Here is a 26305-nt window from a genome sequence, read left to right on the forward strand (position 1 = left end):
CGCGTGCCCACTCAGGCAGGTCTCTCACCTGGCTGCCCACAAGACCTGCCTGTCTTCTCATTCACCCATTGTTTACCAGACTGGCTCCCCGTTAGTTCCTCTAGATATCAGGAGGGATGTTGAAATGGCCCAATCAACCTGCAAAACTCAGAGTCAAAGACACCAGACCTCCAAGGGCAATCAGGTATTAGCATTGTGCAAAACACATTTTGCAGACGCTTAATCAGAGGACACTTTTTTCCTCCAGAATATCTTGCAGGACCCGTGCTCCATGGCACGTGCACCTGGAACTGTCCCCCAGCCCCGTCTCAATACAGAAAGTCAGCTGAGGGGCAAGAGAGAAAGGCAGGAAACCAGCGAGGATGGAGATTCAGAGCAAGGGGTGCACAGGGATGTCAGACAGGGGGACAGAATCAGGATGCATTTTAGAGCTGGGCCTAGCAGGACTCGCTGATGGAGGTTCCTTGCATAGTAAAATAGTTGGTGTTGAAATGAATCGTGTTTATCTCTGCCTGATACCAAGCGGGCCAGTTGGAAGGGGAGGAATCCCGTCACCAAAACAGTCCTTTTGTCCTCATGAGACCAGCGATCCATCCTTTCTGATAGTCACTGAAGGGACCAGTGACTTTGGCCTCCTTTAGGGACACATCAGACTTTTTGGGGGTGTGAGCCTCCTTGTTTATTTCCCTGTCAAAGTACTTTCCCTCTTTCTTCCTTCCCCACTTTTTAAAATTAGAAAGCCCGCTGCCCTCCCCGGGCCTATCACTCCATCATTTTTGGAGCCGGAGCCATGCATCCCGAGGCAGCTTTTCCAGTTTCCAAAGTTTATTGTTAATGAAAAGGGCATAACAGGCTGCAATCCCTGGCAGGAGCCACAGCTGCAGGGTACACCGAGGCCAGCAGACACGGGAGCAGCCAATTTTATCTGGCTGTTCTCTTTCCTCCTCCCCCCTGCCCTCCTCCTTTCCCCTTCCTTTTATCAGAGAGGTTTGGCCGCACTTGAAGGAGCCAAGAAGGAACTGGAGGGGCTTGAGCTTCTAACAGCCAGTGACAAGGTGTGGGAGGACAGAGGACCCAGGCCTGAGGCATGTTCCAGTTCAATTCCATTCTCATTGAGTGTGTCTAGGAGTCTGGTTCAGTGCTAAGGCCCTGGGGTCCAATAATATCAATAGTAACAATAATAGCTAATATCACGGAGTGCATGCCGTAAATGTAGGCCTTGTTCTAAGTATTTAACATATCCAATATCAATAAACACTCGCAACAGTTCTAAGAAGTACTTACTAGTATTATTTACATTTTACAGTTGATGAAACTGAGGCACAGAGAGGGCAAGCAACTCCCCCAGAGTCACACAGCAAGTAAGAGGCAGATCCAGGAATCCTACTTAGGAGTATCTGATTCTAAAACTAAACTTTTTACATCTAAAAGTCCAGACTCACAGTCCAGGCAGAGGAAATGGGTATGTAAACCAGCAAATGAACCCATGCGGTTTGAAAGTACTATCATACAAGTAACGAGTAGCACAGCGAGAGGCAGAGGAAGGCAAAACAGAAGTCATATTTGAGTTCAATCTTGACAGATGGGTTGGAGTTCCCCCCACAGGTAGGGCAGGTAAAGGCAGAGAGAAGGAGGCTGGAAACAGCAGTGTGTGTGTGTGTGTGTGTGTGTGTGTGTGTGTGTGTGTGAAAGAGAAAGAGACAGAGACAGAGATGGAGAGACAGAGACAGGATTGTGAGAAACAGCAAATGGTCCAGCATTTGCGAACATCGGGGGCCTGATGGGGAATGGTGGAAGCTGACGAGACAGAGGGACGTAGGCAGGGGTCCTTCAGGAATGATCTTGGGTACCCTACAAAAGTTTTTATACCATGTATAAAATATATACCATGGGAGGGATGGGTTTCAGAACAGTTATTTATTTTTTCTTTGCTCAAAGGACATCTATGTGAAAGCCCAAAGTAGGAAACAGATAGCAAGGGGATGGCCTTGGTGGAGGTGGTGTCGAGGACCTGGATCGTGCCTGTGTTCTGGCTTCCCCTAACCCGCCCCTAGGGGCATCTGCCTGGCCCTTCCTCCCACGACTTAGTCAAGCCGCATGTGAACATCACCGCTAGAATATCAGAGTTGGGGAGAGAGAAGCATTTACAAGCATTTGGGAAAACAATTTCCACGGTGGTGTGGGGGTTGGGTGGCAAGGGGCTGAAGCAGGGAACCCAGCTTGGGGTGATTGCAGGGGTCCTGACACACCACCAGGCTGTGGCATCATGGGTCCCCATCCATGCCGGAAGCCAGAGATGAGCCCCATCCAGTCTGGCGGCTCAGCCAAACCGTGCAAATCTCTGAACTTCTCCAGGCCTCAGTGTCCCCATTTTTCCGGTGGTAAAATTAGTGGTATTTCCCTGAAAGTTTGTTGCAAGATCTAAATGAGTCAGTACATGTCAGGTACTCAAAACCTTACAGGAGCCTGGCGCACAGTAAGGGCTACGTAATTATTTCCTGTAATTTCCCAGAATGCAGTTCGGAAGTTTGGAGTTCACTCATTGGATAATTGTGAATTGAGCCCCTCTGTCAGCGTTCGGAGTGCTGGGGAGACATCCGTGAATGAAATAGACCAACCCTCGTTTATACTCTAGTGGGGGAGACTAAACGAATACACGGAATACACAGACTGGGGCTAGGGGGGATCCACGGGATCACACAGGACCTGCTGGGCCACATTTGGAACTTGGGGTTCTATTTTGAGTGAGATGGAAACTCGAGAAGGTTTTGAGCAAAGAGGTGACAAATCCAGCTGCCCATTCTGCGTTCAGAGTAGCTTGTGAGGTCCGGGTAACTGGTCCTTATCGAAGGGTTCATAGATAGAACTTAGTTGTTTGTTATCACCCATTGTCCTGTCAACGGGGGGCCGTTCTGGTGGGGGGTCCGGAGAAGGATCCTGGTGAGGGACGTGGGGCCCTCAGAAAAGACGGGCAGATGGAGGTTCCTCGCGTAGTAAGGTTGCAGAGGTGTGTCTGGTAACAATAGTGGTGGTGTCATTGTCCACCTGGCTGGAACACTCGCCCAGCTCCTCGTGACGTGGAATGGCCTGACTTGTGTCCTGACCGGTTGTTCTTGGCCCCTGCTCAGTGACATCTCCGTTGTCCTCCCTCGCACCCTCTGTAGTCATAAGTGAGCTTGTTGGATAAACGGGGTGTTTGTGTGTTGCTGTCCCCCCCACAGTGTTTGAGAACAAAGATAAGATTGTGATCATCATGGAGTACGCCAGCAAGGGGGAGTTGTATGATTACATCAGCGAGCGGAGACGCCTCAGCGAGAGGGAGACCAGACACTTCTTCCGGCAGATCGTGTCCGCCGTGCACTATTGTCACAAGGTACGGCTGCGCCCCGCCAGAGCTTTGGTCACTGACGGTTGTGATGGTGCCATGTGGTTCTTTCCACAGAATACAGGTGATATCTGTTCACTGTCAACTGCATGGAGAATTTATGAAATAGAAGAAAATCCCCCCATAATTCTGGAATCCAGGCATAACCCATGATGGACGTTTTCGTTCGTTTCTTTCCCATCTTCTTCCTCCTACTCCCAACGTTTGTTTTTTTATTTGAACTTCTTATTTTGAATAATTTTAGATGTACAGCAACGTTTCCAAGCTAGTACGGAGAGTTCCCGTATGCCCCTCACTCGCTTTCTCCTAATGGGAACAGCTTACATTACTATAGTCCATTTGTTGAAATCGAGACACCAACATTCGGGCGCTGTTATTAACAAAACTCCAGATTTGATTTAGATTTGCCCAGTTTCTCTGCCAATGACCTTTTTCCACTTCAAGATCCAGAGTACCAAAGTGTGTGTATTTTTACATTTGTGTCTTGCCTCGTCACTCAGTATTTTAATCTGAACACGTTCCTATGTTACTAGAAGTTCTCTGTAATTATTGCGATTGTTGGACGTTGAAGGCTGATTCCAATTTCTGGTTAATATATAGAGTGACCCACACCTTTATGTAGTAACCTTTTCCTCTCGTTTGAATGATTCACCTGAAGGCAATTCCTGGAGTGGAGTTACTGGCTGTGAACTTTCCTGCGCTCCTGCTGTCTTTCCCTGCATAGGTCATATCCACATAGGTTACATACCTACACATACATTTTATTGCAACACACCTAATGGGATGTGCTCATAATACAGCCAGGTTAGCTACCCTTTGTCTCTGGAGAAGGAAGTGAAGTACACAGCTAATTCCAAGACCTATTTCAGCCATCATCGTTATTAATCATGATACTCATGAGTCCTATTGTATTTGCACTTTCCCCCAGCACGGTCACACCTGGAACAGTCTTTCACGCTGAGTGCAATAGTGACTTGAATCCAACATGGCAACCAAAATAGAGTCAGCGTCTTCGTTCAAATGATTGCAACATGGGGCCTTCTGGTTTGTTAAATATTCTGGTTGAGAGCGGCTCCGTAAGTAACTAGAAGATATTATTCAAATCTAAAACCCTTAACCCTTGCCAACACCGTTGGACTTCTCTCTGCTGACTCAAAAGGCACTGATGACTGAGATCAAACAGTATTTTGCACTTTATCATCAGGCATCACCATAAAGCACTTTCAGATCATATTTTCATTTTCTGAGGTGGGTAAATACGTGGGATTTTGCATGAATGGGTCTTCATCAGACTCATTCCATCCTACTCTGAAAACCAGGAATGCAATACTATAAACCAAAACTGCTCCCAATCTTTAAAACTAGAAAAACATCAGGGACCTTTGATTCTCTATCTTCTCCCCCAGGAGGCTTGGTTTGTGCCTTCCTGAGGTCAAAACACATCCTGGAAGGTGCGCGTTAGAAAAAGAGTAGTAGAAATATAGCTTCCATCCCTTCAGCCTGTGCTTTTGGAGATAGTGGGAATTATCAAATGGAAAGGAAAATAAACAATAAGGCACCAACTGTAAACATGCCGATTCTGGCCTAAAGAAATCTCTATCGAAAGACAGAGATGTTCTAGCCAGTTGCTTTGCTTAAAAGGGCAGCTTCAATTGTAAATGGCCTTCATGCTGAAGGATAGGAAAAACTTACTGCCCGCTATTTGTCCGCCCAGGCCCAAGGTACATAGCTGGTTCTTTGGGTTCCGCCTCTGCCTGTGCCCCTCCCCGCCATTAAAAGATCATTGGGTTTTACAAAGAATTGCGTGTCCATACCAGTTGTTACTGTGGGATAGACCAGCAGCCTATGGGTTAACGAGTCCTTCTCAGCCTCAGCGGGGCTGTCTGCCCGTCCCTGCAGGTCAGCTTCCAGCCTTGCCAGGGTTTGCTTGCATGGAAAGGTCCCACGGTAGGGCAGCGACCTGCTGGGCTCAGCCCAGTGGCTAGGGTCTGCCCAGTGGCTAGGGTCTCCGCAGCCCCTCCGACCTTCACCCTTCACCCTTGAGTCTAGCTGAGCAGAGGGGGACTTGCAGAACTTCCTTCCCAGCTGCTCAGGAACTGCCCGTGCATGGGTGGGGGGGCTTCTGTTACCCTCTGGACAGATCTGGAGTCGTTTCATGGGTCAGAATAATAGATTGAGTGAATCCCCTTCCCAGCCTTGGCGGGGGGGTGGGGGTGGGCAGACAGACAGACAGACAAGCGAGGCCCATGAGCCCCACATTCTGAGTCTCCAGCAGAGAAATCTGCTTCCCTGAGAAGCGCAGGTCAGACTGACGCTGTTCACCGCCGCCCCCGACTCTGCTGCTTTCACACAGTGGACTCACATTCCGACGAAGAATCCCCCTGCTGTTTTACAGGCTCTGGGGGAGAAGGGATTCCAGTCATTTTTCCCTTCACCACACAGCAAGTGACTAATGCTCTCTTGTCGCTGGTCGCTGGCTGGCGGGAAGCTTCGTGACAGGGAGAGGAGCCCTGAAGGATGGAGGCAAAGACCACCGGGGCGGCGCGTTTCTTTAATCTGTCAAATACCTCCCTTTGCTCACCCTCGCACTCCCCCTTTCTGTGTCTCCTGCCGGCGCCCCATTCACCGCCCCGCCTGTCTTCTCATTGCAGAACGGCGTGGTCCACCGGGACTTGAAGCTGGAAAACATCCTGCTGGATGACAGCTGCAATATTAAGGTAAAGCTCTTGCCTGGTGGATTGATACGCAGGGCGGGGGCCTCAAGGTGCCCCAGGCTGCGGCCTTGGAACTGGGCCGCGGAGTCCTGCCCCGGCAGGCGGGTGCAGGGGAGTCACCTCAATTCAGTTCCAGCCCTTCTGTTCGATGAGCATTTATTGATCTCCCAACTACATGCCAGACCTTGATCTTCGTGCTGGGATAAAAAGATGATTAAAATACAGCCCCTGTCCTCGGGAAGCTCGTAGTCTGCAATCATCACTGTGGAACCACCTATGACCGGAACATATTGCCTGTGTATTTCATAACATGCTTGCCTGCTATCGCTTACCTTTAGTTTTCACAACCCTATGAGGTGGGCACTGTTATTGACATCATTTTGCAGATAGGGAAAGTGAGGCACAGAGAAGTTAAGTTACCTACTCAAGGTAACACAGCGGTAAGTGGAGTTGGGGTTTGAGCCCATATGTGTCTGACTCACGAGGGCTTGAGTTGCCAGCGCCGCCCCAGGTTATGTAAGAGTTGGAACTCTGTCCCTGCCAGCCTTCTGTCACTGCCGTGCCCTGCCTCCTCTTTGTCTCTCCCGGCCCTCCCACCCCCCAAACTAGCGGTGGAACTGGGAACCTGGCTATGGTTGTGTGTGCTGCTGGGAAGGAGCGTACCGTCCGGTGATGGGGCTTACTTCCACGAAGAGTGTTTTTGCTGGCTGCCGCTGGAGTTGAAGCAAGCTCTCCTGGCCCACGGGGTTCAGGCACCCCCTGCAGAATCCTCTGAATGTCCTTTTGATCACGTCTGCAAAATAAGCAAATACGGTTTCAAAATAAACGGAGCTTGCCGCATGGGTTTCATTATGAAATGGCCTCAGTACTCCCGACACCAGGGGATCCCTCTAATTGGCGGCTGGTGACGTTAGTGCCTCATCCCTGGTCCCCGGACAAAGCATGGGAATGACCTTGTGCTGTCCCCTTTCCTGGTTGCTCTCGCTCTCAGTGGACGGGGTGCATCACAGGGAGACTGTTTCCTTGCTCCGCGTTTGGATTCTGTTTGCGGATCATGGCGGGACCATTAGTTACCATTGTCCTTTGAGAGGGTCCTCGGAGTCACGTCAGGATGACCTCCTGGTTTTGCGAGTAGTTGACCACGGTCACCTCTTTCTGTGTTAGTCCACAGAATACGGAGGAAACAGTTGGTCAAAGCAGTTCTTCCTAGGATCAGGAAGTGAGATCTCAAGGTCTCTCCCTTTCTGGATTATTCTAGCAGGAACACTGGCTGTCTAGCCAGAAAATTCCCTCCTGTGTGGCTTCCTCGCTGCTGGCCATCGGGAAAGCCACTTCAGCCTGTTTCTGTGACTGTAAAACGGAGGTGACGGCAACGCTCGCAAGCTTGTTTTCAGGACTAAACAAGATACCCTGTGTTTAGCTGAGCACTGTGCAGTGGGTCAAGATCAAGAGCGGTGGCTTTGGAGTTGGGTAGCCTGCAGTCTGAATTTGAATCGCGACTCTGTCCCTGACTAATGGCCGTGTTTTGGAGAAGTGACTCCCCTAACACTCCGTTTTCTGGTGTGTCCAGTAGGGACGCCAGTCCTGCCTCTGGGGCTGGCTGTCTATTTGTTCATTTTCTCAGTGAGTATTTCCTGAGCACTTAATGTGTGCCGTGCTCTGTGCCTGGGGCGCCTGGGAGTCAAGGGCAAATGTGAGGGTTTTAGACAATACACAGGGCACTTAGCACTCAACTCTCAGTATCCAAGGCACCTTCGCCAATAGTTGGTCACCGGAGAGGACACTGGCCAGCTGCCCTGAAGGTGCCTGGGTCCTCGGGAGTGGTGGGTTCTGGTCTGAGGGGCACATTTCTAAGGGTTCGTGTCATCCACCCTGGTAACTTTGTCTGCAGATTCTTCCTGCCACCTGCCCCCAGAGCTCTCCCAACGACAAGCAGTCTTTACAAGGCCTGGAATGTGAGCCTCTGGCTGGGGGATTGGGTTCTGTGGGACAGTGTGACCTCTGGGTCCCATGATGTAGTCCCAGCAGTGATAAGGCACATAGCTTCCTATGGAGTCATAGAATTTCCCAATGGAGGAGAAGAATAGTTAGAATTCTGAAAGCAATTGTGCTGGGAACAATGGGGCAGGAGCCCCGGGAAATGGCACAGGGGCATGACCAATGGGGCAGTGGTGTTGGGACTCCCAGCTCCCAGGACCCAGTCCTTCCCTCTGCGCTCCCTGTCCATCGTATAGGTAAATAGCAGACACATTATAAAAATCGAACTTTGGGTCATGCTTTTTTTTTTCTCCTTGTCTTTTCCTTAATCTCTGCTCCTGGCATTTCCCAGGGTAAAACACGCACACGTGCGTACACACACGCGGAAACCAGACCTTCCCATTCCCTGGCACTAATTCTCCCTTCTGCTTGTTCAAGGGATGCTGCTGGGATCTGAGAATCTTAGCGCTTGAAGAACGTTGAGGGTCGTTTTCCAGGCCTTTTGTTTGAATGAGGAAGGCCCCGTAGGTCTAGGTGACAGGCCCAAGGTCACATGCAGGGAATCACTGTGGGCTCCTGTGTCTCTGTTTCCTCGGAGTGTGGCCCAGCGCTCGCCACTCAGTAGGTACCCTTCAGTTGTTTGGGTTTGGGGTGAAGGGATGACAGCCAGGAGGAGAACTCCCATGTTTGACTCCTGGGCAAATTATCTTTCATCATCTCTCATGCACTTCCAAGATTTTTTTAAAAATGCGTTTCAGCTGGTGTGGATTTGTCTTCCGGCTGTATCTGCCCGGCTCTTCCTGACTCAGCATTTTGCTGGAAACATATTTAGAAAGGACACCGGTGGCAAAGGCAGCGGACACATGGCCACACGTCGGCCTCCATGTTCAGGAGAGCCCGAGGCATCAGCGTCTGGCCCTTGGGGGGGTGGGGGGTGGGGAGGGAAAGCCAATGGGATATGAGCAGCCAGGTCCCTCTTGGAGCCCCTTCTGGTGCCTCTCTAGCTGCGGTTCCATCTTCTTTATTCCAAGGGTGGGGGGCCTGTAAAAATGCTACTGGTTTAAACTTGTCACATGTTGCTGTCGTTTGGTGTGAGCCATGTAGCTCGTTCCTCCCCTCCTCTCTGCCTGATGTTGATTTGCAAAGAGCACATCTGGCATTGGAAATTATTTATCTGGCTAGTGCGAGAGGGTGTGGCTTCTAAAAATATTCACATAGTCTGTTGGCAGAAAGAATGAGAGCAATGTGCTTCTTTGGGTTGCATTCCGTGCTCCAGAGAAGCCTGCTAAAGCCTTATGTCTACTAAAATAGACACCCAGCATAGCAGTAATTTGCAATTAATAAAAATGGGCCAGATTCACATCCCACTCTCTGGGAGAATGGAATGCCGACAATTCCCATAGAAGGGTCCTGTAAAAATGTCTTACAATAAGAAGAGGTCCAAGCACTGGGGTCAGCTCGCCTCCTCAAAGAGGGCTGGGAATTTGGTGAGCTCCCAGGGCTCAGAGGAGAGGGGCAGAGGGGAAATGGCCTGTTGCCCCTGATGACAATGGAATCACGGCGGCTGCGGACAAGAAAAGAAGCTTTGAATGGCCAGGGCTAAGATGAGCTAGAAATCTCGGAGGCTTAACAAGGCCAAATGGGGCAGCTCGGGATATGGCCCCTGGGCTTTGATTATATGCGTGTGAGAACTCTGCATTCGTGCATTAATTAGTCCCTCGGTTTGTTTGTTCATTCATCCCGTTATGCATGTGTTTGTGTACACGTGTGTATCCACACATGCCTGCATCCACTCATCTATTCCTGCACTTACGCGGTCAGCAAGCTGGGAATCTCCTGGGGGCAGTAGATACTCGACCATAGACACTTACTAAGTTCCTACCATGCACCTGGCCCTGTGCCGGATGCTGGCATTTAACGGTGAACCAGACAGCCAGGTCCTTGTCTTGGAGCTCGGAATCTCACAGTTGTTCAGCCAGGAGAAGGATACAGAGGTGAGGTGAGTGAGGAAGACAAGGTACTTGCCCTATAGTGGACTTAGAATTCCAGTTGGGGACGCAAGCAGCAGACAAATAAATACAGAACTAATTGTCAGCGGAGAGAATCCATGCAGAGTGAGGGTGGAGGCTGGCGGGGGCTGTTTTAGCTAGGGTGGTCAGAGAGAGCAACTTGTGTAGGACTCACACTCCTCAAGTCCGCTGAGCTCTCTCTGGCTTCCTGGCTTTTGCACACATGGATCCTGTGCTTAGTACGCTCTTCCCGCTGGTCTTTGCCTGCCCCTCCTTTCAGTCTCAGCTTGAATGCCTCTTCTTCCAGGAAGCCTTTCCTGATCCTCCTTTCTTGGCAGGGTCGGATGGCCCTGCTATGTGCCTCATAGTGCCCTGTGTAATGTGTTCTGGAAGCACTGAGCAGGCAGTGGTGGGTCTGTTAAATGTAAACGGACCAAAAAGCCTTTGCTGAGGCAGTGGTGTTTGAACTGGGTTTTGAAGGCTGGGTAGGAGTTTGATAGAAAGAAATGTGCTGACAGCCTTCTACAGGGAAGGAGCAGCAAGCACAGGAACCAGGCATGGATGCTGGAAAAGGAAAGTAACCTTTACTGAGCCTCTGCTGGAAGCCGGAGTCCTGTGCCAGACCTTCTACGTGCCTTATCTCATTTGGATCTCAGAGTGTCTCCACCAGGGTGGGTCTGATTATCCCCCATTTTACGGGTGAGGAGGTTCCTGCAGCTAATATTAGCAAAGGGGCTGGCTGCAAACCTAAGGCCATTCGACTCTAAGGACCAGGCACCTGATAAAGTCTACCCTCTACCGCTACCCCCCAGATTTGCCCCAAATCTCAGAGAGCATCACACAAGCGCCCATTGTGGGTCCTTGCTTCAGGCTGCCTTACCGTGTCTGTGGGCAGCTTGCAGACAGTTGTTCCCGGGAGGGCCTCTCCAAGTGCTGATGGTGGCCGGTGGCAGGTGGCAGGTGGCAGGTGGCCAGAGCCCCCATGTAGGGATGCCCGAGTCGAATGTGTGGTGAGTCATGACAGGTGGCTCATTAGGGTCCCCTGAGAGACTGCTTCTTGGAGATGCCCTCAGTTAAGAGCTTAGTGCCATTTCCCAGCTGGTGCTGAAGCCGCTGGTCCACGGACCTCAGTGGAGCAGAGAAGGATTAGTTAACTGCCTAAGTTCAGAGCTGGTAAGAGGTCGGTCTGGGATTTGAACACAAACCCTCAAGCCCTGCATCCTTTCCTTCTCCCATCGTGCAGTGCAGCCTCTCACTCTGGGCAGGCCTATTCCAGAAGTGAGTGACGATAATTTCTCTGGGCTCTGGGGTGGGCCCTGGCTCTTAGCAAACAATTGTTAAGCAGATCAAACCACCAGCCGTGTCGCAACTGCTGTCATCTAGAGTCAGCTGGTACGGGAACTGTTCCAAGGGCTTTTCATGTCTGTTCTTCGGTCCCCACACAGCATCCTGAGTTGGGTTCTATGCTTATTCCCACTTTGCAGATGAGGAGACCGAGTGACTTGGCAGGACCTGCCCATCACCCAGTAGGGCCAAGTCCAAGGCCAGCCCCGGGTTCTTCTGATCTGTCCATCCACTGTACTTCCTCTCAGACATTGCAAAAGACCAAAAGCCCGTCGCTTATGTTCTCAACCTCATCAGTATTTTCCCCCAGCGTTTACCCACCAGCAACCGGATACTTTCTTTTTCATCTGGTGAGCTCACAGTGATTATTCACAGAGATCTGAGGTTAACTCCCCTTTAGGTACCTTGTAGAAGCAGACCCATGGAACATTTATCCTTCCGTGTCTGGCTCGCTCCACTTAGCTTGGTGTCTCCATGGTGCACCCATGTTGTAGTGAGGCTAATAGTTTGGAAATGTGAATAATTACTTCCTTCTTTATCTTTTTTTTCTTTCTTTTTTTTTTTTAAAGATTTTATTTATATATTTGACAGAGAGAGAGAGCGAGCCAGTGAGAGAGGGAGCACAAGCAGGGGGAGTGGGAGAGGAAGAAGCAGGCTCCCAGCGGAGCAGGGAGCCCGATGGGGGGCTCAATCCCAGGACCCTGGGATCACGCCCTGAGCCGAAGGCAGATGCTTAACGACTAAGCTACCCAGGTGCCCCTACTTTATCTTTCTAACTCTGATTTTTATCCAGCAGTGCACACCTCTAGACGGCTTGGTAATAACAAAAACTCCAAAAATTAAGGACCTGGGTGTTGGCTTCTCAGATCCCTCTCCAGAGCCCAGGCTGCCTGGGGTATCAGCCCAGTCTGGGGACATGGTTTGGAGCCCATACAGGGCAGGGGGACAGTCCCATGACCAGCAAAAACGCAGAGTAGTTACCTTTCTCCAGAGGTTACCCATGTGTCAGCAAAGTAGGACTTTCATTCAGTTACTTTTGTTTCGTTATGCTTAAAATCACTGTTTCCCAAATTTCAGCGTTTTCAAATTTCCCAAATTTCTTTTCTTTCACTGTCTTCTTGGCTTTTGCCTTTTCCTCGAATCTCCTGCGCTTTTACTTAATCTTTTTATTTAGTTCCGTTCCCTTCTATAAAGTATATTTATTTGAGAAAGAAGTCTTAAAATAATTACCTGAAATGGAAAAGCCGGTGTTGTTTTGAGTATCGTGAGGTTGATAAAGCTACTATTAACGAATTTAATGGTGGGAAGCAAAGATTTTTCGAGGCCCGACTCTGTGCCAGTGAGTGTTCTAAGCGTTGTGCATAATTTTCATTGTTTAATTCTCACTACAACACTGTGGAGGTCAGTGCTGTTCTTACCTCCACTTTACGGCTGAGAAATTGAGGCTGGGAGAAGTTTTATAACCAGTGGCCATTTCCACTCTTCTAGTCGACAGACACTCCATCGGGCGTGAAACCTGAGAGCTGTAGCCCCGTTTAGGTGGTTCAAGGTTTGAGAACTCTGTCTGTGTGTGTGTGTGTGTGTGTTGATTAATTTTTCTTTTCCGTTGAGGTGCCAAGAACGCAGGCTAATCTACATTTCTATTAATCTTCTGTCAGCGGCAATGATAGTTTTACTGGGAAAGGCTGATAAACATCGGTCTGTGGGGATGGGAGTGGGCCCTAACATAAACACGCTTCTCAGGACGGCTGCAGAGAGAGCAAGGGCGCCCGGCCTGGGAGCACTCCGGTGTGAGTGTGTGCGTGCAGGCATTCACACGCCGCGGTGCTGGGTACCCCTCCGGGGTGCGTGTATTTGGATGCCTCGGACATCGCGGGGTGGGAAGGGGATCTCTCCCCCTGCCTCCCCCACTGCACTATGTTGGGGCCTCGCCTGGGCCGTGCTTGCCGAGGACAAAGCCCTGGGACGTGCTCCTGGGCTGCGGCCATTCCGTTCCTTTTCTGATGGACGGGGCACACTTCATAAGCTTCCAACCAACTTCCTGCAAGCAAATCAGAGGCCTTGATAAGAAAGTGGAATTCAGGGCAATTAAATGCAATCTGAGCCCAGAGAATGCGTTTTCTGAGGGCGGTTATACACCAGCTGCTTTCAATGGCATTCCATTCATTCATTCAGGGGCGACTTTTAGAAAATAGGCTTATTCTGGGGCTGCATTCAAAACAGAGCCTCACCATCGGGGCTGGGCTGCTCTCTGGGCATGTGAATCGGTCAGGCTATTTCTAAGCCTCCAGTGGAAATCCGCTTGGAGAATGGCAGGAGCCCGTGGTGACTCACCTCGGACGGCTGCAGTGGGCTTTGGAGGCTCGGCTTCACGCTGCCCACTCGTCAGCTCTCCTGAGAGGCCTCACCACATCTCCCTACACCCCACTTCCCCGATCTGCTTGAAACATTGCGCAAATTAGCCAGAACATGAAATCTGCCGTTTTAACCATGGTTAGCTGTACCGTTCAGCGGCGTGAAGTATATTCACGGTATTGAGCACATGGGCTCAGATTAGAGAGGGGGAAGTGCTCAGAACAGTGCCTGATAATTGGAGGTTGTTCCTTAAGAGGTGACCGAGTCTCTCTTTCTTCTTCTGCATATTCTATTACTTGTCTTGTGTTTTTCAAAGTATTTTGCCTATTCGAGTGACAGGTATTTCTTGGGTGGGGGCAGGTGCCAAGCAGTGGATGACACAAAGTTGGGGGACCGTATGGAATATGCCACCTGCCTCAGGGGACTCAGAGTCTAATAGGCAAGGAGAATTTATTATTCGTATATATTTATATGTGGTACATGTGTGTATATGTACGTACATAACATTATACGTATAGATGTCATGTGTCTCCATGTGATTATATGTACTAATGCACACATGCATGCACGCCCACGCTCACACAGGGAAGAGTGCTACCACAAAGGATAACGAATAAAAGGCTTCGAGAAACCGGGACAGAAGAGAGTGATTCCAAGGGGTGGCAGTACCAGAGAAGCAGGGCTAGGGGGAACATCGTATGGAATTTGAAGACTTAAAGGTTTACATTCATGGTCTTTTCTTGGTTGATTGATCGACTGATTGTTTTTTTCTCACACTAATCCTGTGATCCAGAACAGAAAAAGATCCTGGGTTCCCATTTTCTGGTGGTAAACTGAGGCTCAGAGTAGCTCAGGGATCTGTTCCATGTCACAGAGATGACTGGTGGCAGAGTTTGGGCTGAAAATCTAGGACTCTGGGGTCCGAGATTTCACCTGGGGTCACAATGTTGGCAAAACAGAGTTCTGGGTAGAGTGGGGGTGGATGAGAAAGGGGTGGTATCAGTGGCCCTGGTCACGGTTTTCCAAAGTGTGACTTTTCCAAAGTCACTGTGGGTGCAATGTGATTTTAGGTGGGTTACGGAGGGACAATTCCCAGATTAAGAGTTGTGTACCGTCCCGTGCGTCGGAAACGTCAAGCCCATGATTCTGGGGATATTTCTCGGAGCGGGTCTAAACCGAAGCGAAGGTCAAGTCCATGCAGGGAGTGGTTTTGAGTAAGTAAGACAACGTGTAGTGTGCAGATACAGCAGAATCTGTCTTGGATGCCAAGGACTGCAGCTGGGGGGTCACTGGCCCGGCCCTGTGGGTGGACTGGTTCTTTTAAGAAGACCAAAGACTAGAGAAAAAATGGTGACCCAGCCGGCAGACCGACCCAGGTGCCCTAAGTGCTCAGAGGATCCAATGTAGGCACCCCCTGGAACGCTAACCGGCCTCTCTGCGTCTTGCTTCCCTTTGCAGATTGCTGACTTCGGGCTTTCCAACCTGTACCAGAAGGACAAGTTCTTGCAAACCTTTTGCGGGAGCCCACTCTACGCTTCTCCTGAGATCGTCAATGGGAGGCCCTACCGCGGGCCGGAGGTGAGTAAGTTGTTGGGGTGTATAGGGGTGGGGGTGGGGGAGGATAGGGAGGAGGGAAGGCAGACACTGGATATAAGAAATACTTCAAACAAACAAAAAAGCAAGCAAGCGGAGAAAGCTTTTCCTTATATGATAATAAAAGCCACGATGTAGACACTTGGGAGAAGATTTGAACAATCTAGAAAATAAAGTTACCTGCAGTTTCCCCCACAAGAGATAACCACTTACTATTTTTGTGACTTTTCTTTTAGACTTTTTTTTCCAGTGTCGATCTCTGCATTTCAAAAAATAGTGGCAATCATTATATATACATGTATACATATGTATATATGGCCTTTTATTGACTTAAAATTATATTGTGCCTTTTTTGAATTTGTTATTACTAAAAATGTGGTTTCTGAGGACGATATAATGTTATTGTATGAATATACCATAATTTCATCATTTCCCTAGATTTAGACAGATTGTTTTCAGTTTTTCCCTGTTAGAACAAACCAAAAAAAACAAGGAAAAAAACCCTGACTCTGCAATGAATATCTTTTTGCATATATCTTTGACAGCATGTCTCCTTGATTAAGGAAATAGTTTTTTTAAAAAAGCTTTTTCATTTATTTGAGAGAGAGAGAGCATGAGTGTGGGGGCAGAGGGGGAAGGAGAGAGAGAATCCCAAGCAGACTCCACGCTGAGGGCAGAGTCTGACGCAGGACTTGATCCCACGACCCATGTGATCATGACCTGAGCCAAAACCAAGAGGCGGACGCTCAACTGACAGAGCCACCCAGCCTCCACTAAGGAAATACAATTTGAGTCACACCTTCTAATGCAAGAGAAACGCATTTCTTTATAAGCCTAAAGCTCTCAGGGCCACCGTAAGAGATGTGTATGTGAAAATGCTATTTTGAAAATGGGTGATTGCGAGTGATTATTCTCTTTACAAGGATTCATCCACTCTTTATCCTTTAAATAGCAGCTGCTCAGTGAGTTGAAATGTTTCCCTCCAAATATTTATCTGTTGGAGAGTTTTTGAAGATAGGGCTGGAGGGTGAAGAGAAGGATGCCAAGGGCCTCTTACCAATTGCAGTGAGGAGAAGTTCTTTCTAAAATAAGAATGTAAGGGAGGAACATTGGATTCAATTTACAAAACTCTAGAAACCTGACACTGTCCATTTATCGTAGGCAATGAATGTTTCTTTGATCTTTGATGACCTCTCTCCGAGGTTCTAAGCTGACAGCCTGTGATCTGGCTAGCAAGCTTGCTTTATCTGGCCACATTAGTCTTTCTAAAAGAAAATGAACTAAACATTCAATAATTGGGAGATTTCACAGAAAAGTCTGGTTTCTGACTTCCCGAAAGGATTTGGCCGTGCTGGGCCTACGTTCCTATGTGGTAGCACTTAGCCAAGGGGAGGCTGCCTGATACGTCAGGTGATCCGCGCACTCCCACATTGTACCCCACATTCTCTCTTGCTTTGTTCATCTTGGTTGCATGCCTGGCTCTTGTAAGCATTTGAATTGGCAGCCCCCGATCCATTGGAAGAAGGTGCAGGAAGGCGCTGACACCTGGATTCGGAGTGAACAGCCCCGTGCCCCAGTGTGGCACCCATCCTGGAGGCAGAGAGGAGCTCTGGAGAAATCATTTAGCTTTCTTGGGCCTCAGTATTCCCATCTGTCAAATGGGGTTGAAAAGAATCCAGGCCTCCCTGTTTCATAACATCGTACTGAGGATCCAGGGAGATAATCTTTTAAGAAAGTCCTTATACAGTTTGGGACTCTTGGTGTCTGAGACGGCAGGTCAGGCTCTGCAGCAGCCCACGGCCACCCTGCATAGCAGTTGTCAGGCTGAGCTGGGAACCCATCTGCCAGGTGCTGAATTCTGTTCCTGGGGTCGTTGGGGGTGGCTGCTCACACGCTGTGATGCATCCCGGAACCTGCTTCTGAGCTCTTGTATGTCCTGTCTCTCCGCTCCAGGTGGACAGCTGGGCCCTGGGCGTGTTGCTTTACACTCTCGTTTATGGAACGATGCCCTTCGATGGTTTCGACCACAAAAACCTCATTCGGCAGATCAGCAGCGGAGAGTACCGGGAGCCCACGCAGCCGTCAGGTGTGTGCCCTCAGAGGGTCAGAGGCTAAGCGGGAGTGGTTGGCTTACCTGCTGTAGCTCACACTTTCTTGCTTCTGTTTTAACATCTGTAAGGAGTCGCCTGCTTTTCCTCTTCTTTTTCTCTCCAGGTTTTTGCCTTCTGGCAAAGCTGGTTTGCTAGGCTGCTTTGCCCACACCTTCCCGAATGGACTTTCTTGAACAAATGTCCTCTACACCCGGCAAGCTAGGAGTCCTGTGTGCTTGCTGTGTGAACCTGGACGAGACCCTTACCATGTGGATTTAGTTTCTCCACTATAAATTAACATTTTGGAAGAGATATCCCATGAAGTCCTTTCTAGTCCTGTGGTCATATAAACCACTTTCACTAGACTCAGGGCCACAAGGGTGGCAACTGCTCTTTTTCACCACTGTGCCTCCAGCCAGGGGCACCGCCCATGGGCCCTGTTGCATTATTTATTGCTAGAACAACTCTATTCCCCCCTCCCCCACCGCCCTGAACCAATTTGGTGGTTGAAACAACAACTAGGTACCATATGTCTCCATTCCCTGGGTTGGCTAGAGTTCTTCTGGCCTTGCTTGGGCTTCTCCTCCAGTGGCCTTCAGATGGCAGCTGGGCTGGGTCTGCCTGGGGGACAGCTGCTCAGGGCTCGTTCACGTGGGCTCCCTCTCCATGAGGTGCCTCTCCAGGGCCCCTCTTTCTAGGAGGAATCCTGGATTTCTTCCGTGGAAGCTCAGGGCTCTCAGGTGGAGGAAGAAGAAGCTTCCAGGCCTTCTGTGCTGGGCAGGCAGATCATGTCACTTCTGCCACGCTTTATGGGTCAAAGCAACCAAGATCATAATAAGCTCCATTCTTGCTAGGAGAGTGTGATGTGTGGATGGAAAGTGTGTGTCCAGGTGGCCATCTTTGGAAAGTTGTTAACACAGACCTTCGTGTATAGGCCCGCTGCCCACGCGCACACGCACAGCTGATTTCCCATCCTTGGCGGTAGTTACATTCCACAGAGTTGCTGTGAGCACGGGGAGAGTGAATACTGAGGCAGCCCTGCTCCTAGGGCAAATATGGGGCTCGAGCTCTGGTCACAGTATTGGTGTCAACTGATCAATATATAACCTTGTTTTATGTATAGTTCTGTCCAGAGACACCTCATTTAAAATATCTTGTTGACTCATTCACATCAGACTCACAGCCAGCAGCACTATGACTCATACTGAGCAAAGCCCACTGAACACACATTTCCTCCACAAGGCGCATCACGGGCTTCTCAGACTCTGGAACCGCAGTTAGCACTTCGGGCCATTTTACACAGTGAAATCACCAACGAGCAAGTGGTGATGTGGAAGACATGGACGATACAGGCTGTGAAAAGTACACGTGTTTACAGTACGAGAGTGGAAATGAGGCAGGGCAGTGTCGCCTCCTTCGACCTTAGCTGGGAACATACGTACACGCTGGGGTGACTCAACTTTTTTGCCATTTTGCGAATGGACACAAATGACAGGGAGAGTGCCCGGGTATTGATTTTGGGGCTATAAATACGTTTTAGTGAGCAGGAGAATTTATAATACAGAATCTGTGAATAATGAATACATATGCATATATATATATATATTTACTTGTTTATTTCATTTCATTTCATTTCATTTCATTTCATTTCATTTCATTTCATTTTTTTCAATAGGCCAGCCTGGGTTTTTTTTTGTTTTTTGTTTTTGTTTTGTTTTTTGGGTTTTTTTTGAGAATTTTCAGGTGACCCAACCTGTACCAACACAGCTCCTGGCACATTGCAGGAATTTACAAAATATTTACTGAATGACTGAAGGAACATCCTGTCACTTTTCGGGGGAGCAGCTCACCCCTGATCTCATTGCCTGACCCCTGCCAGCTACTCATTAGCCCACATAAGTGGCTGAGGGGGAGGCGGTGCCTCCCCAGGATATAATTCACCTCCCGTTGGTGGAGCACAGTTTGATCTTAAAAGTCAGTTTATAAGCTGTGAGAGTCAGTTGGTTCCTGTGGCCTCGTCAACATCCCTTAGGGGCTTTCCCCTAATTCTCTGGCAGCAGAAATTTGCACATGGAATGTCTCAGCCAGGCCGTAAGCAGACAGCAGATCTCGGTGGGTTCTGTGAGCTGACAGCTCGGTGGGCCACGGCTTGTGTCAGAGAGGGAGAGGAGGTGAGCTCACTGGGCATGAGTCTCAGGACCTGGTGAAGGCCTGGGGTCAGGCCAGCCTTGGGGATGGCCCCTTCACTTCCCACGTGTGCCGTCCTCTCTCTTTCCCTCTATGATAAGGAGCCTCTTTCTCACCATTTCAGCCTGAGATGTCCTTTTCATGCCGACACACTTTCCCGGTGACCTTGAGCACTGCGTGTTTTTACAAGCCCACCTTGGGTGACTACAGAAAAGCCGGGGTCATCTCCCCGTGTTTTCCCTTTTGGTAAAATGATATCCACCGAAGGAATGGTGGGGCCCTGCTTGGGGTTGGGGCTGGAATCCAGTTGCCTGGCCTTCCCCATTTAATGAAGATCTGAGCTGATGGAGAGCTCAGTAGTTCTAGGACATCCCTTTGCTTCTATGGAAAAACATGCCAGGGTGTGACGGTGCACTGGGCTGTGGTTCTGTGTCCTGATGATGCTTTCCCGTGTACTGTCTGGAAGACTTCGGCTCCTGCTCCCTGGTGTGGCAGGACCGGGTCTCCTGCCGGAGTGAGCACGTCCCCTTACCCCTGCAGCGTCAGCCCCGTCAAGGCCAAAGGCTTCCATGTGATGCATCCTTCTTTTTCTCTTGTGCCACAGACGCCCGAGGACTCATTCGGTGGATGCTGATGGTGAACCCCGATCGCCGGGCCACCATCGAGGACATCGCCAACCACTGGTGGGTGAACTGGGGCTACAAGAGCAGCGTCTGTGACTGCGACGCGCTCCACAACTCCGAGTCGCCGCTCTTGGCTCGCATCATCGACTGGCACCACCGCTCCACGGGGCTGCAGGCTGAGGCTGAAGCCAAAATCAAGGGCCTGGCCAAGCCCGGGGCCTCCGAGGTCATGCTGGAGCGGCAGCGGTCCCTGAAAAAGTCCAAGAAAGAGAACGATTTTGCGCAGTCCGGCCAGGACTCGGTACCCGAGAGCCCATCCAAGCTGAGTTCCAAGAGGCCCAAAGGGATCTTGAAGAAGCGGAGCAACAGCGAACATCGCTCCCACAGCACCGGCTTCATCGAAGGCGTCGTGAGCCCCGCCTTACCCGCTGCTTTCAAGGTGGAGCCCGACTTGTGCCGGACCGCCGTGCCGCTGCCGAGCTCCCCCGAGGCGGAGGCGCCGGGCAAGCTCAGCCCCAAGCAGTCGGCCACGATGCCCAAGAAGGGCATCTTGAAGAAGACGCAGCAGAGAGAGTCGGGTTACTACTCGTCCCCGGAGCGCAGTGAGTCTTCGGAGCTGTTGGACAGTAACGACGGGCTGGGCAGCGGCCTCCCTTCCCCCAGCCCCCCGGACCCCGCCAGGGGGACGTCCCACGGCCTCTCCTGCCGCAGGAAGGGCATCTTGAAACACAGCAGCAAGTACTCCGCGGGGACCACGGACCCGGCCCTCGTCAGCCCTGAAACGCCCACACTGGAATCCTTGCTGGAGCCCGGCGTCCCCGCCGAGGGCCTGTCCCGGAGCTACAGCCGGCCCTCCAGCGTCATCAGTGATGACAGCGTCCTGTCCAGCGACTCCTTCGACTTGCTGGATTTGCAGGAGAACCGCCCTGCCCGCCAGCGCATCCGCAGCTGTGTCTCTGCTGAAAACTTCCTCCAGATCCAGGACTTTGAGGGGCTCCAGAACCGGCCCCGACCCCAGTACCTGAAGCGGTACCGGAACCGGCTGGGAGACAGCAGCTTCTCCCTCCTCATGGACATGGACGATGTGACTCAGGTCTACAAGAAAGCGCTGGAGATCTGCAACAAGCTGAACTAGCTCCCCAGGGTGCGGGGCTGGCTTGGGGGTGGGTGCGGGGGAGCGTGGGAGCAATGACTTGTGCTAGGGAGCTGATTACCTCTTTGCTGGCTGTGACAATAGACTGAAAAAGGATTGGTGCCATCTTGGTTGGCCCAGTCTGCAGCCTTGAGCCAGCACCTAAAAGGGAGAAGTGGGCTCTCTGCCAGTTCTGCCAACTGCCAGTCAGAATTTGGGTCCTAATTGGCATTTACTTTGTGGCACCTCCTAGAGGACCAGCTGTCCAGGGGAGGTGGTGTTGGCCAGCACTAAGAGGGTGGGGAGGAAGCATATGGGAGAGGGAACATATCCCTAAAGTCGTCCAAAGGCTCCTGGAGGAGGGGCAAGAGAGACTGGGGCCATCTGCCTTGGGTGAGCTCAGACCTCGCTTCCTCCCTCTTCAGGTAGATTTCAGCCACCTGAACTTTGAATCGGTGATCGATTGGTAGTGGCTGCTGGGTGTGCTGGTGTGAGTAGCCTAGGCACATGGGAAGGAGTGCTGTGATTGAATAGCAATGACTGCCTTGGGACCGGGAAGGGGGGCAGTAGCACTCTTGCCACACGGTGGCCATCCTTGACTTGGCTAAACCCTGAAAGTGTTAGGTTGAGGCGTCCTATGGGATCTGTGCTTGTCTTTCATGCTACTCGTGTGGCCTATGTTAATTTGCTACTCTATCTGGAATGGAAGACAGGGCCTCGGGCAGAGGGAGAATGCCCTGAACACCGCTAAGGACTTAAGAGTCGGCCCGTGGTGGTTTTTGGGCTTCTTGCTCTCTCCCACTTCTTTCCTGATGTCTGCCTTGCTCTTCAGCACAATCCCCCGAGGATGGACAGGGAAAAGAATGGTGGTGTGAGAGGTCAAAACTCTGGTGTGTAACGGAGCTCAGGACCCTCTGTGGTCTTTGTGCAGATGAATGGAAATTGATCTACACTAGCAAGGGGGCAACTTGTCGATTTCTTTAACATCTCATTATTAACTGGAATGCTGCCTCTTGGGTTCTCACCTGCACGAATCGGATGCAATGCTGTCCACAGTCTCCAAAGGAGTAACTGGCTCGACCATTTACCATGTTTACTAATAGCAAACAGTTTCCCTATCCACCAAGTGTAGAATCCACAGAGGCGGGCGAGTTGGCTTCTAGGGAGTTAGTGTGTAGGTGGGATATTTGGACGAGGAAAAGAAAGGTAGGCATAAGGTGCTCTCCCCATATCTAGGGATTCTGTCGCCGGTTTGAAGTCCTAGGCTTTGGGGGAAAAGAAAGTTCCACCCATTCAAATGAATAAGGTGTTGAAAGAGCAGAGTGGGTTGGGAGGAAGCGTACAGAAGAGGGAACATTTCCCAAGAAGCCATCCAGATGGTTCTGGAGGAGGCAGGGAAGAGGTATAGCAGGACTCTTATCATAAAAAGTAATATAACTAGGTATTTAACTTCTAGACACCCAGATTACAGGTGATAAGATGTCCCACAATGGGACATCTTCAGATACTGAGTTTGGAATGGTCTCATTGGGGAATTTGGGAAGACTTCAGATCCTATTGGCCTGGGCAAATTGAAAGCCTTATTTCAAGATGGTGGACTTCTCCTGGCCACAAAGATATATAAGGAGGACTAGTCTTGGGGGGGGCATATTTTTGGGAAAACCAACAGACAGTAGTTCATAAGGAGATGGGAAAGAATTCACTGTAAGGCACTGAGAACATCCATTGGAGTGAAACTGCTCTTTTCCTAAGGAAATGGCTCCGTTTCTTCCCTTGCCACCAGCTCTGGGGTCGTGGCTTACGCATGCCTTCAGGTCGAGCTGAGTGGTGTGTTATGGAAGCTTCTCCATTTTCTTTCATTCAATTGCACCTCCTTCCTGAGCTCCAATATAGGTTCAAAGGGAAAAAAAGTCTGTAGATAGCAAATTGTGTGTGTGGGAAGTGTGGGTGCATGGAGGGCATCTTGCAGCCTCCACGCTCCCCACTTCTTGTCTCATTTTATGAAATCTGTTCTGGACAGCCTGTATTGCCACACTGCTGGCCCCGCATGCGTGGCAGCTGCCCAAGTTGGTAGCTGTCAGTATGCCTACGGTATAACACCTATCTACTGGGTGATGTGTTTTTTCCTTTTGCCAAGTGATTGTGTCTGTTTAGTATTTTCCATCCTTCTAAAATGACACTATTAAGGAAAATCATTCTGCGTCTCCCCTTCTCCCCAAAAAACCCCACACATGCATGTTCTCTTTTGTCCATCAACCCAGACAGTGGATTGTGGCAAAGACAGTCCTCCACTCAGAGGCAGAGGTTCTGAGTTGAGTCCTGGGTGTGCTGCTAACTAGCGGGTGACCTGAGGCACCTGCAGTGTTTGGGGGCTAAGTTTTTCCTTTAACGAGGGCTGGAGGGGTGGATTAGCCCGTGTCTCAGGCCCTGCCTGCTTCTGACATCCTGCTAACATCCTCTGATTCTACATGCCATGTTGACTCTGTCCTTTCAAGGAAAAACCTGGAATAGAGAGAAAAGCCCTGACACGCGGCTCCCTGCTTCCTGATTAAGTCCTATCATCCATACCAGCCAATCCCCAACCAAGGAAGTCACGCTTGATTCATTTCCATGGAATTACAAGTGAAAGACACTTTTATGACCTGATGGACCAAGCAGGAGTTTCCATGTCAGCTCTCCTGGTCCTTTCCTGGCCTCTGCGGGCCTTTACATGTCTTAGTTTACACGTCTGCCAAAGGAGTAGAATTATACTTCTTTTTACAGGTAAATTTTAAGGCATGATCAGTTTTCAGGAAGTGCTTCAAGACAGACCCTAGGCGAAATGAAAATGCTAAGTGCTCCCTGACTTTCCATCCCTGTTATAAGGTGCTGCTTCTTCAGATGACGGGGAGCACTTTTCAGGGGGAAATTCAGGGGAGTGTCGCCCCAGCCTGCTGTCTTGAGTACAAATGTGAATGATCAACTGACTGCTTATTGCCAAACTGGAAACATTCTGTAGGGATTTACTGGCATGGTATCATTCCTAGAAGAAAAAAAAAAAAAAAAGCGAGAGAGAAACTTGACTGCACATTTTTTTTTTTTTAAATCCGTGTTGTGACTTTTATTTAATTTCTATTTTTTTTTTTTGTTTTGGTAATAAAAAGTTGACTTTTTATTTGAATTTGTCTTTTTTTAATTTATTGGTCTGAAAGGCATTTCAAAGGTATTATAATAATATATTGGTGTAATTTAATTGGTGCAACATGCTTTATGGCTCCAGTCAAAATTGGTTTTTGTTCATTTGATTGATTCGAGCCCAGAACAGCCTACAGGGGGGAAAAAGCTGGATAACTACCCAAAGTGTTTGTATTTTCATTGGAAACTGACTTTTGTTTTTCGTTTCAATTTTTTTTCGGTTTTGTTTTGTTTTTTTTGTTTCTGTTTTTATTTTTAAATTAAATAAATTGCAATGAACTGAACTAAACTGGGACCTTGTTTCTTTATTTGGTTGTTTTCCTCTTAGTTAATGAAGTAAGTGACAGAATGGGCATGAGTAGCAGAAACCCACCCAAGCTAGCTTAAGCACAAAGGGGGAATTTATTGGAAGGTTTTAGAAAAGGAAATGCAGCTAGCAGGGCAGCTGGAACGAGACCTGGAGAAGGAGGAGCCAAGAGAACTACAGGCCCTTTTTTCTGCTCCCCTTTCCACACCAACTTTCTTCTCCTCCTCCTTTTGTAGCCTAGCTTTCTCCCTGATTTTATGACCCACCTTGGTTTACCCCACAGCTTCCAAATTTACATATTCTCAGTTCTGGGTTACAGGGGAGAAGCCTGACTGGGTTCCTTCAAATTGGACTAGAGACAGCATCAAAGGTTAACACCCAGTCATGCTCTCTTCTGGTTCAGCTTCCTCTGCCTGTCCCTTCTTCGGCAGCCCCCTCTGTTCCCAGGGCAGCCAGACTGCTAATCTGATTGCTCAGAATCCAAGATCAATGGGCCATTTTCCCAATGGGGAAGGCTACTGCTCTGCCTGTGATAAAATGGCATCCTAAGTCCCATTTTACCATTATTCCTTACAAGAACAGACCCTCCAGGAAGCTCTTAGAAAGAGGATGAATAATAGCGTAAGACTGGATCCCAGTCACTATAGCAAATGACATCAAACCCTACCTTAGTATCAAACGTTAGAGTCATGCCCTGTGCTGAATAGCAGTGTTTGGGGATCTGTGCAAGAAAAGTCTGACATTGCAAAGAAATTGCAACTTACACACCTTATCTGGTCTACTGGGAGAACATCTGATACAGCTTGTCACATTTAACTGATAAAACCACAGGACATCCAGTTAAGCAATGGATGATTTTTTTTTTTTTACTATTTTTTTTTAAAGATTTTATTTATTTATTCGACAGAGATAGAGACAGCCAGCGAGAGAGGGAACACAAGTAGGGGGAGTGGGAGAGGAAGAAGCAGGCTCATAGTGGAGGAGCCTGATGTGGGGCTCGATCCCATAATGCCGGGATCATGCCCTGAGCCAAGGCAGACGCTTAACCGCTGTGCCACCCAGGCACCCCAGCAATAGATGATTTTTTAATATAAGTATGTCCCATGCTATTTGGGTCATGCTTATACTAAAAAAAAAAAAAAATTAATTACCTGAAATTCAAATTTAACTGGGCCTCCTATATTTTATCTGGCAACCCAATCTGACGGAGCTTATTTGGCTAAAATGACCAGAGGGTTGGGGAATGGATGTTTATGATGTGGCCTGCCGAATTAGGACCTGTCTTGTGCCTCTCCGGCTGGGCTGTGGTGGGAAGAATCTCAACTCCAATTTGGACTTGCTTTATGCTACTGAGGCAACCTGCTTATGTCTCTGTGCCTCTGTTTTCTCATCTGTCTGATGGGTACATGGATTGT

General features: G+C 49.5%; 1 protein-coding gene across 4 annotated transcripts in view; it reads left to right on the forward strand.

The window, feature by feature from the left end:
* Positions 1-24866, forward strand: part of NUAK1 (NUAK family kinase 1) — a 71348-nt gene extending 46482 nt beyond the window's left edge. For all 4 annotated transcript variants that reach the window (XM_045779469.2, XM_087868786.1, XM_087868788.1 and 1 more), the window contains 5 exons: positions 3222-3373; positions 6037-6102; positions 15243-15362; positions 17331-17463; positions 20259-24866. In XM_045779469.2, the coding sequence (XP_045635425.1) occupies positions 3222-3373; positions 6037-6102; positions 15243-15362; positions 17331-17463; positions 20259-21412 (1625 nt within the window). In that variant the 3' untranslated portion in view covers positions 21413-24866. The remainder of the gene's footprint in view (positions 1-3221; positions 3374-6036; positions 6103-15242; positions 15363-17330; positions 17464-20258) is intronic.
* Positions 24867-26305: the final 1439 nt, after the last annotated feature.

This window comes from Ursus americanus, chromosome 17 (genome assembly GCF_024610735.1).
Source record: "Ursus americanus isolate L20-20 chromosome 17, mUrsAme1.1.p, whole genome shotgun sequence".
NCBI lineage: Eukaryota > Metazoa > Chordata > Mammalia > Carnivora > Ursidae > Ursus > Ursus americanus.